This window comes from Rattus norvegicus, chromosome 11 (assembly GCF_036323735.1).
Source record: "Rattus norvegicus strain BN/NHsdMcwi chromosome 11, GRCr8, whole genome shotgun sequence".
NCBI lineage: Eukaryota > Metazoa > Chordata > Mammalia > Rodentia > Muridae > Rattus > Rattus norvegicus.
In genome coordinates, this window is record NC_086029.1 from 76,030,243 (window position 1) to 76,042,629 (window position 12,387).

General features: G+C 40.6%; 1 protein-coding gene across 8 annotated transcripts in view; it reads right to left on the bottom strand.

Moving 5' to 3' along the window:
• Positions 1-12,387, bottom strand: part of Gsk3b (glycogen synthase kinase 3 beta) — a 150,164-nt gene that overhangs the window by 25,741 nt on the left and 112,036 nt on the right. For all 8 annotated transcript variants that reach the window (XM_006248373.5, XM_039088669.2, XM_039088668.1 and 5 more), the window contains 1 exon segment: positions 10,411-10,506. In XM_006248373.5, coding sequence (XP_006248435.1) covers positions 10,411-10,506 — 96 coding nt within the window.

Here is a 12,387-nt window from a genome sequence, read left to right on the forward strand (position 1 = left end):
GGGACATAGAAAATGTTTATACAGTTATAAACGTAAGCATTCGTCTCCACAGCAGCAAGTCCAAATTTTAAAAATTATTTTACCACAAGTGTATGCAAAAAATTTTTTAATTTGTGCAATGGTGAGGCACAGTAAAGAAACATTTCTTTTTAATTTATTATGTTCCAATGCCAGTGTGTTCATTAAAAAAATACAAAACCAAAATAAGTTAAAATCAAAATGAAATCTAGAAGTAAAGTTCTCAAAGTAAAGTGGTCTTCCATGACCTGGATTCATCATCACAGACATGGCTGGGAGGGGCCTATTGGCCTGCTTTTAAAAATGTACGTTCCCAATATGCTAAAATTTCACAATTATTTTGTCTCAGTTATACAGTATAAACATTTTTTTTTGCTAAATTATTGGTCATGACAGAGAAATATTAGGTATATTTAATTTATATTACTGTAAATTTCAAGCCAGATACTTTTAATTTGTGTGAGCTAAGAAAGAATCAGGCCACCGCGGATTATTCTCCTCGTTTGGATTGACTTCCCTGCTAGATGTTTACTGACAGTCTCATTGTGAGGACTCTCCGGAAAACTGACGTATCACCTCAGGAGTGCGGGTATAAACTTACTTCTCTCTATTGTGGGCTTTGCCCCCTCATACCCTTGCACCCATGACTTAGAAAAAAAATTAATATAGAGCATTCTTTCCTTTTAGCAAAAACTCACTGAAAAAAACCTTTATCTTTGAGTACAGATTGAACACAGCTTCATCTGCGAGTATGCCCAATTCACCCACCAAAAGCTAAACAAGAATGTATACAGTAAACAAAACAACTAAGGGACAGTCACAGTTACAGGTGACACGCAGAATAATGTACACAACACCTAGGCAGAACGGAGCCAAATGTGCACAGGAGTTAGCAGGGTCTATTGTGTCTAGGCATTGAGAACACAAAAGTTGGCAGAACTCACCGGTAGCTGTGAACTCCCTTGACTGAGCTAAGAGAATGGAACTTTCTTTTAGATAGTTTCCAGTGGGGGAATTTTGCAAAAAAATAAATAATCCGCGGATTACTTTTAGTCTGCAGACTAAATTTAGTGCATTGGACTAAAATCCGGCCCCGTCAGAATTGAAATGTTAAAACTCAGCCAGGTGGACAAAAACAGAAAAGCATACCAAAAGAACTAACCGCGTAAAGTAAGATTCAACTGGGCCAACTAACAATTAGTATGCAGACTAAATATGGCCAGGCAAGTATGCAGCAAGGCCACAGACACCCCTTTAAACGCTAAAATTAAAAAAAAAAAAAAAAGGAATAAAACAAAACAAAATGAAACAAAACAATAAAGAAAAAGAAAAGAGATAAAGGTGAAATAAAAAGAAAAAAGAAAAGAAAAGAAAGAATCAAATGAACCGAAACACTGACATGAACGTTTGAGTGCTTCATTGCTACCTCACCTATGCAGTAACAGATTGCCTTAAATTCAAACAAGCAGACATCGAGATTGCTAGTCCATGCGGGGGAGATACTGTCATAAAATTAATGTGCCCCCAAGGTCTCCATGGTACTGAACAGATGCAAACAAATCCTTAAGAATTATTAAAATAAATTTGCATTTGGGTGACTCAGATAACAGACAGATCTCTGGACTGGCTGTGAAGATCCCTCCTGGAGCTGAGCCACGGGCCCTTCCCGATGGCTACTGAGGAAGAACCCCACACACTGCAAGGCCTCCAGGTAAAGCTGCTTCTCCTGCAGTCAGCTCTCACCAATGCTGCTGTATTATGCACCCAGCCAAAGCAATAGAAAAATGCCCACTTTTTATAACTATAGATAGTGGAAATTAACCTAGTAGAACACAGAACAAATTATGTGTTTGCTGCAAATGGCTACCTCCTATTACTTCCCATTATAGGCTTATGAAACAGACTCAATTTTTGGTCACAGGCAAAAGATAATCCCCCAGTTTAAAACTGGCAAACCATGACTGTTAAAGAGTAGCACCATTCAACACAGGCTCTCAAGTAAGCCAAAGCTGTCTGCAGTTAAGAGACCTAAATATAAGATTAAAGTAAGATAATTATCATGGATCTGAGAATAGTTATTTATGTTAATTAACAACAAAAAGAAACCAACTAATTGGTTTTCTAAGCAGGTAACAATAATTAAGTAACTCATATTTTAACATTTCCTTTGTTGGTGTCTGGAGTGCTTTCATACATGCATCTACTGATACACTGAAACACAAGGCAATCCAACCTACTACTGTGGACGGTGGTTAGAATAAGAGTGGCTCCCACAGGGAGGGGCACTGGCAGGAACTGTGGCCTTGCTAGAGTAGGTGTGGCTTTGTTGGAGAAGTGTGTCACTGTGGGGGTCAGGTTTTGAGGTCTCAGTTGCTCAAGCAAGGCCTAGCAGCTCAGTCTTTTCCTTGTGCCTGTGAATTCAGATGTAGAACTCCCAGCTCCTTCTCCAGCACCCTCTAATGGTAACAAACTGAAGCTCTGAACCTGTAAGCCAGTCCCAATTAAATGTTTTCCTTTATAAGAACTGTCACCATGTCTCTTCACAGCAATAAAACCCTAACTAACACAACTATAAATTATTAATTCCCCCTAAGAAGCCACTGAAAACTAGCTTTCAGAGAATCCACAAGCCCAGTATGTCTGAAGTCACTGCCATTCAGAATGGATCACAAACTGAAAGGAGCCCAGGCCTCATGAAGAAGCCACACAGCGTTCTAACCTCCGAGGGTTGGAAAGTCGGGTAAGGAAAGCTGAGAACAAGGAAACACGAGACCCTTTCTGTAGTCACGACAAGGCTGGCCCTGCAGTTACTGAGCTCCAGCTGCCCTAATTAAACGGCGTGTACCGACACAGTTACAGGAAGTAACATTTCCCTATACCGTGAGTCCTCCTCTTCTCACATCCCCACTGTAGGACATTACTACACACAGGCACACATTACTACACACAGGCATGCCTTACCAAATGGCTCTAACCCAGTTGACTGTTCATGGTTTTACAAAACAGCTATGGTACTCAGACTGGCTTTCCTCAGAGTACACATTTCCTTTCTATCCTTCTCTCCCATCTTAAAATGTCTGCCTAGCCTTTTCTCCTACACCTCAGCAAATCGTGACTTCGCCTTTCTTTCTTTCACCTTTGAAAATTCATTTGTGTTTATATGCTTGGAGGTCAGGGGACAACTCACGTGACTCAGTAACTTTCTTCCATTCTGTGGGTTCCAGAGATCAAACTCAGGTCACCCAGACCTAGTGGTAAGACCCTTCATCAGCTGAGCCCCTTCATGGGTCCCACTTAAACGAACCTTATTCTACTTCAACAGCCCTTGTCCTATGTCGTCTTTGAGGAGACTTCTTTTGCTGCCTTCCCTAAAGGTCTGGCTTGTGACACACAGTAGATGTAAACAGCTATGAACACAAAATTTACAACACACAATTTTATATTACTTAATACTTGCTTTAACTATGCTCTTCAAAGGCAAGAACTGCATATTTTATTTTGTATCCTTTGTGGGACTCAGCATAGCACTGGTAATAAATACATAATATTTAAATCAATGATAAATTAAAAAAAATGGTCTTCTTCAATCAATTCCCAATCCCATCCTTTGTCCTCCATCTTAAACAATTAGAAAAAATATTCCTCCAATATATAGATTAATCATGGGGGGGGGGGTGTTGTGCATGCATGTGTGTGTCTCATGTTGGGTATCAAGCCTGGTGCAGTACATATGCTAGGAATATGCTGAATTACCAAGTCATGCTCCTACTGTTAAGAGTTATCTCTTATATGTGCAACTTTTAGAAATGAAATAAAGTACACAGCCTGGAAGACAGAAAAATAAGGAAGTTATTCACTAAGGAGACTGAGTATTAGAAAAAGGAGAGGAGATTGTGATGCCGGTACTAAAAGAGGCAGAAAAAACTCCTCAGTGATGGTGTACACACTCACAAGTGGTAACTGGTTACAACAGTATTCAAGGCAGAGAGTGTTGAGAAACACGAGTCTGATTTTCCACAAGCAATGACATAGATCAGAGGTAATCTTAGGAACTAGCAGATATGCCCAATAGGCTTTATGTTTTCTGGAATACATGGGAATGTTATAAGACAAAAAGGTAGGTATAGGGTTTGCAAGGAAAGTTTGACTGCAATCTTAGTTTTTGCTTTGTGGGTCTCCCTGAAGGCTTCTCATTAATGCAGCAAAAGAGTTGACATGGCTAAATCTGCCATACTAAACGGTCATGGAAAATGCAAGGTTATCAAGTGTAGGATGTCATACTGGTGAGGGCGGGTACAGGATAGAATGAGGTCTGTCATTGGATGACAAGAACGGATGGGCGGAAGAAAAGTTTAGGGGAAGAGGAGGACACTGGAAAGGAAGGAGAGAAGAGACGGCAGGAGAAGCCGCCACCGATATCTAGCCGAGAGGACATGGAGGCTGATGGAGAGATTCTTCTCTGTGTATTTACAGGTTGTTACGAATGTTCTTCAGGGATGGCTGTGTACAGGGCTTTGTGTGTCTAGGTGGGCAATTATATCTTATCAATTGGATCGGAGGTTACTGTGTTGTGTTCTTTCTTGTGGAGAATTTGGGAGAGTGTGTGGCGGCAGGGACACTGGGCCACCACCGATTGGGATGTGTGTTTCTGCCAAGATATCTAGCAGACAGGGGCTGGGGATTTAGCTCAGCGGTAGAGCGCTTGCCTAGGAAGCGCAAGGCCCTGGGTTCGATCCCCAGCTCCGAAAAAAAAAAAAAAAAAAAAAAAAAAAAGATGTCTAGCAGGTATCTTGGGGCACTGTAGTGCCGGCCCTAGTTGGGTAAAAGACAGCCCTTTGATAATTTTACAACAATCAAGAGCCTTGGAAAACAAACAGTGAGGTTTTGGTTTAGTTTTAAGCTAAGAGTATAACTTACTTAGTGTAAAATGATTCCGCTGAGAGCTAACGTGCTTCAAACTCAACTTTCTGTTTCCTCTGTTAGCAAGACGGAACAACAACGTCCTATCGAAGCACACTCAACAAATCAGCACACGTGACTTCTTTGGCTGGACACTAGTTTCCAGGCAGCCTCTATAATGACTGAGTTAATGCATATATTTAATCTTAGCTGTTGCATATTAAACAACTATGTCAAAAGCTTGGCAACAAACATGTTTTTATACCAGCACTCAGGGAGCAGAGGCAAGTGTATCTCTTAGTTTGAGGACAGTCTGGTCTACAGATGTAGCAAGTTCCAGGATGACTAGGGCTGTCTTGAAGAACAAAGGTTCTTCCCTACATTTGTCTGTGTGTTGTGTGTGCACGCTCAGAGAGACCAAAGAGCCACCACGGAACTGGTTCCCTCCTTCCACCATGTGGGGGGTTCCTGGGATCAAAGTCAGTCCATCCAGGGTTGGTGACAGTGCCTTAACCTGGTAAGCCATCCTTCTGGCTCTCAGAAAACAACCTGACGCATGTTATGATATGAATCGGAAATTAGGAATTGCTGTGATATATACAATTTGACTAAAGGGGGACTAAAGTAGTTACATGGTGGTGACTGACCGCAGATTACATGGACAATGAGAAAATTCCACAGGGGAAAGAAGATCTGAGATTAATAATTGCTTAGCAAAGAAGAAAACGGAAAACACTGTGTGTGGATTGTGGAGAGGGATAGACACTGGCAAGAAGATAAAGATATAGAAACAAACGTGGCTTCTCCTGTATCAATTAGGGAAATTTGATTAGATCAGAAAATTAAACATGGATGCATGCCCCTTTAAGGTAAGGTATAAGACAGACAACCTCATCAGACACAGCTAACTTATTAAGTGGTGTAATACAGGGACAACAGATGGGGACAGTGGGGATTCTGCTCTACTTCTGTCCATAAACCAGTTAAGTGACTTCCACCACTTTGTAAAATTATACAGACATTGGCATTACTTATCTGACCTCTGGGTCATTTGCTAAGAAGACAAAAGCGAGCATGTGACAGTCATTTAAACAAAGGACACCAGCTACTTAACAGTGGGAGCTGGAGATTCCTACGACAACTATACTACAGAAGGTTTCGACGAGCTATCCCACACACACGTCGCACACACGCATGCATACTCGTATGCACACACACACACACACACACACGCACATGCACACACGCACACATGTTGGTGGAAGCAGAACAACTCGGTAAAGAGAGTTCTAGTAACTAAGTCCCTCAGGGAATCTTAATCTTGGGGGCAAGACAAGAACTAAGTCTGCTTACTGAAAGAATTATATGGAAATCATAATAAATAAGAACCCGTGACCTCTCTTTCATAACATGCATTCCATAGCATGCTGTCCTAAAGGCTATGAGGAATCAGGGAAGTGAGGAGGCTCATTTGGAATGTAACGAGAAGGCTGGGGTTGGACCGAGATTTCTGAAGCTGCAGGGGTGAAACCAGTGAGGAGTAGGCATAAACCAAGGCCAGGACATGAGGCAGAAATAAGGGACAAGGTGGAAGTGTATTGGAAGTAGAATGTTCTCCATCCATGACTGAAATAAGCCTTTATAATCAGTATAGCTGTACTTTGAAAAGAACCTGAAGAAAAAACAAGGCACATAATCACTATCTTACAAAACAGAAACTGTTTAAAGCCCACTTCTCTCCTAGTGACCTGCTAGCTAACTCTGCCTCCATGTACTAAAGGCAGGATAAGTTCCTTCTCTTTCCCCACCCAAATCTCTGTATTTAATTCTCTGTCTACAATGTATCATTTCCTTTAGCTTTCATTCTGGCATTTCTTCTTTGAAATATACAACACACACCAAAACATAAGCCTCCATTTCCTTCCCCACTTAAATCATTAAATGCTTTATTGATGAATTGGTTTGCACTAGCTATTATAATTACTGAGATATATTTCCTTTTATGTGTGTGTGGGTTTTCCCTGCATGTTCTTATGTGTATCACATGTGTGTTTGGTGGCTGAAGAGGTCAGAAGAGGGGATCAGATTCCTTGGGAGTTCTAGGAACTGAACCCCCAGTCCTCTGTAAGAGCAACGAATGTCTTAAGGGTTGAACAACGGCTTCAGCCCCCAACTAGCTACATCTAACAGTCAAGGGCACCCTGAATAGGTTCATATGGCCCACAAACCTTGTAATGTGGCACAGTGACAATGTCGTCTCCTCTCTAGTTCCTATACACCTGCATCCTTTGTGAGGAAGGCAGTCTTCTCATGTTTGTCTACCTTTTTGAGAAGACAAATCGCTCACCTTGCAGAACAGTACATGTGCAAGAGTGGTTTGTTTTTAGAAAGAGAATGGAGACTTAAGTAGGGGTCCACGACTTGGTCTGGTGTGTTTTTAACTTGATGTGAGGGAATGGATAGTAACGACTGAGGATCACCCTGCAGCCGAGGAGCCAGGGCTCACACCCCATGGTCTTAGGGAAGAGGGCGGAAGTGGATTCTAAAGGAAGACCATTGAGAACAAGGGCGTTCTGGCTTCTCCGTCTTTCCAGATCCAAAGGACACGGTGTTTTCAGAGAACATTACGTATGGTTTTTAAATGACGCTACTGGCTACCCAGTACAGCTTATCCTTCTCAAGTTGCTGTAAATTACTGGAACAGGAGGATTAAGGAAGAGGGGGCTATGCTACCTCTTGGGATCCAATTCTACATTTTACTTTGGAAAAAAATTTTTTTAATTCAATGCGAGCACATTCTCATCATTTACTCAACTGGAGCCATGGAATTTCTAAATTTGTGTGTATTAAAGAGACATCAATACAAATTTATTTATTGTGGAATACACTGCATGAAGAGAAAGCCGGATTGTCAAAGGACACTATATAAACGAAGGGTTCCTGGTAGTTTTAATATGAAACCTAAGAGAACTGAACAACTGTTCTGTACATGGCATAGAAACAGAGATCTAAATAAACGGTTTTATACTTCATTCGCACTTGGAAAGTATCCAGGGTATAAGGGAAACATCAGAACCCACGAAGGCAGAGCAAGGTTTAAACTAATTCTCAACAGCTCTTTCTGTGGGCTACATTTAAAAATTAACCATTCTTCATATTTTATTCTGGCTGATATTTCCACTGTAGAGAAAACTGCGGGTGGGGATAAGGGATACAACACACACATCAGCGTCAGTGGGCGCTGAGTGTTAACAGATTCCGTCACCTCCAGTGCAGCACAGCCAGCTCCACCGTGTGTCAGCATCAAGGACATGTGATATATACTCAGATTCACTAAGACTGACTGATGGCTTAGAATATCCTCCCTTCTTTCTTTATAAAATAATGACTACTTAAAATATCCCTGTATTTAATACCCATAATTCTCTATTATTTTCTCCTTAACTTAGTTGGATTGCAATATATTATAAATCACTCGCAATAAGACACTGGTAGCTTCAGTCTACTTGGCTTCAAAATCCAAACAGGTCACCTAGGATCCTCTGGGTTTGGGGACACATCAAAGATCCCAAGCATATCACACTGATAAAATTAAGTGTTAAATACAAAGACCTAAGATGACTTTACCAAAGACAGAGTTCACCATGAATTTTAAAATGAAGGGGACTTGGCCTCTTAGGAGAATGAAAGTCTCAATCTATATTTCTGGCACTAAAGTATTACTGATGTCTTTGTTTAAATAGGAAAGAAATAATGAATGTTAAGTATTTTTCTTAAGAGGGGTTACGAAAATGTTAAAGGAAGAACCTGGAATTATGTGATTAGGAGAAGAGAACAGGAAGAGAAAGGGAGGCAGTGTGGTGGCTTGAAAAGGAGCAGCTCCCAGAAGCTCATGTGTGTGCATGCTTGGCCCATAGGGAGTAGCACTATAGGAGGTGTGTCCTTGCTGGGGTGGGTGTGGTCTCCTTGGAGGAAGTGTGTCACCAGGGTGCAGGGTGCAGGGTGCAGGATTTGAGGTTTCAGATGCTCAAGCCCAGGATCGTGGGCTCACAGTCCTTTTCCTGCTAGATGCAGGTCAAGATGTAGAACTCTTAGCTACCTCCCCAGCACCATGCCTTCCCACGTGCTGCCATGCTTCCTGCCATATGGTAATGGTCTAAACCTGTTCTGTAAGCCAGCATCAACAAATGCTCCTTTGTGAGAGTTGAAGAGAACATGGGATCTCTTCACCACAATAAAATCTTAACTAAGACAGGCAGGCATACTGACTACATACATGGAGTATGAATCATTTCATCTACAGCCTTAAATTACTTTACCTCTTAAACACTTAGATGTATGAAACAAGCTATGTGGACATTTTAAAATAATCTTCTTTGAAATACCAATTTAAAAGTTGACTGTTTCTAACCTATTATATGGTTGGTTACCTACCTACTAACCTGCCTACCTACCCATCTACCTACTAACCTACCTACCTCCCTACCTCCCTACCTCCCTACTAACCTACCTACCTACCTACCCATCTACCTACCTCCCTCCCTACCTACCTACTAACCTACCTACCTACCCATCTACCTACCTCCCTCCCTACCTCCCTCCCTCCCTACCTACTAACCTGCCTACCTACCCATCTACCTACTAACCTACCTACCTCCCTCCCTCCCTCCCTCCCTCCCTCCCTCCCTCCCTCCCTCCCTCCCTCTGTGAATGATGCATCGAACATGACCGTGACTGCAAAAATCCAGCATCGGACACACACTCTTGTGCACACAAGAGCAAGTGCTAGTTTAACAGCTGCCCGTGCAGTTTGGATCACTGGATTCCTAGCTTTGGCTAGAGTTTCTGAATCTACATATATTAAAAAAAAAAAAAAGGCTGCTACAAATAAACTCCATTTGTAAATACCGACACATTCTTTTTATTTTTCATTGCATAGCTAACCTCATAACACAACGCAGGGTGGGAAAACTTCTGATGAGGCTTTTCCAATGGTTAGTAACATCTTATAAACATTATAAATTACTTTCAAAGTATGTATCCAACAAGGTTATACCTGCTTTAAAAATACTGCTTCTGAAGTACCAACAGGACAGTAAGCAAGAAAAACACGCAACAACTATGAGAAGGTCAATTTTGATGTTTAAAAGAATAAAAAAATGTAAAGGTATATTATTTTGATAATATTGAATTATGCATCTCCCATTTAAATCACAAAATTTAGAACCTTAGATTTTAAAAAAATCTAAATAAATTATTTTAATGCCAAGGATACTTTGTTCTTACTTGCAAATGAAAAGCCCAGGCTGGAAATTACCCTTGGGCAATCAACAGGAATAATAGTACCATCAATAAAATACTTAACTATCCTCACAGAGAACAGCTCTGCATTTGTAGCTGACATAGGCCACTGTAATAGTCCAGCTGAAGTACAGTGAAACCCCGAGAGTCACTTAACTATTAGCTGGTGGACTCTGATTCATTCTCACTCACCTTCGTCCAAGGATGTGCCTTGATTTGGGGGAATTTGAATTCTGTATAATTTGGGTTCATTTCTCTAATTTGCTCCCTTGTTGGTGTTCCTAGGACCTACAGAAGAGAAAAAAAATATTGTCAACTTTGTATCTATTCATACATTGATGCACTGGTTTTACAATATGAATTCCAAGCAGAGATAAAATAAACAACTCAACGGATTTTGTGAAAGCTTTTTAGTTTACATTTATACAACCATGCTATAATACCAGACTAATGTTCTAGGATAAGAATGTTAAAAATCTGAGTCATAAAAATATTACTAGGAAAGATTCCAGGGACTAACTAACATACTAGTTAAGAACACAATCATCTGTAACCCTTGTCCCAGAAGATCCTATAATATCAACTAGACTTTGACGGCACCAAGCGCTCCCATATGCTCACACAGTTCTGTAAAACATCCATGCACATAAAATAAATAATTTTAGAAAATCTGAGCAACCCCCCAGCTTCCTTCCCAGCACTGTATCCCAACACTGATCTTAGCTGCTCTACATGTGAAAAGTGACACTCAAGTTGGCGAGGCCTAACAATGCTGTGGTCGGGTGTTGGTGGCAGGTTCATCATTTCACGCAATCACTGAACATTTAGAGTATCGCTACATAAAAGAAACTACCTGAAGACCTAGAGAAGACATAAAGAACAGGAGAACTCATATAGCATTTTATTAAAACAAACAATACCAGGCAAAGTAAACTGAGCACTTCATTGCCTCCAGAGCCGCAGAAGACAGGTCTAAGGAGAAGCACTATGCACAGACACAGACACGCACACACATACAGAAACACACATGATTTTACACGTTACTTTCATTACCGTAGAGCCCAGTATGAAATGGGCTTGTCTGTTTACTGAGACAGTATGTCCATAGATAGCCCTGGCTAGTCTGAAATTCAGAGATCTTCCCAATGCTCTGAGTACTGGGCTTAATGTATCATTACTACCAGCTGAAACAAATCTGTTGAAATAAAATATTACACTATTTACAAGTTAGTGAGAGTTTCACAGGAGAGTAATATAATATTAAATATTTAATTTGTGCTTGCAACCAACAATCAGGTGTAGTTCTACAAACATTCAGAACAAGTGGATTTAAAAAGCAAAAAGAAACAAAAAACCAGTCTTACTATGTAGGCCTTGCTGGCCTGGAACTCACTGATTATCTGCCTGTACCTGACTCCTGAGTGCTGGGATTAAAAGCACACAGCATCATGACGAAGCCAAATTCCTTAGTTTTTTGTTGGTTTTAATTCTCTAGACATCATTAAAACTTTCATAATGTCATTGACTTTTTAATTAGATTTTTCTTCAAAAGATACTCAAGTCAAAGACTGAGATACACGATTATAAAACACATGTTTTCAACATATGTGCACTGTGTTAGGAACTCTAATGATTCTCAAAATACTGAAGAGACAACTGCACTCGCAGGCTTATAGCTTTACAATATATGAGACCTTGGAATGGCCGGATATAGGGAAAGATGTCATGCACACACAATGGAGTATTATTCTGCCATAAGACAAACGGACTTCTGTCACTAGCATCGTGAAAAGGACATTATAAAGGACACTGTAATAAACTAAGTCAGCCATGGAAAAACAAGTAGCACATGCTCTGCTTCTTTGGAAGCCATAGACTGAGTTGTCACACACTCAGCTTTTACATCTGCAGAGTCTCCTGAAGGACACTGACTCATGCTACTTTGTAACAGTGGAACAAAGCCTACACGGTCATGAATGAGGCTCCTTAGCCATGAGTGTTGGTTGGAAGTCAACTGATGGGGTTTTTGTTTGATTTTAACTTTTAGAGCATGCACTTGCGACATTTACGAAGCTTTAGTTATAAACTTGCAGGCTGTCATTAAAAACTGTATCATTTTAAAAACCAATAAAGCATATAATGAAATTCCTCAGCACACTTTACTCACAG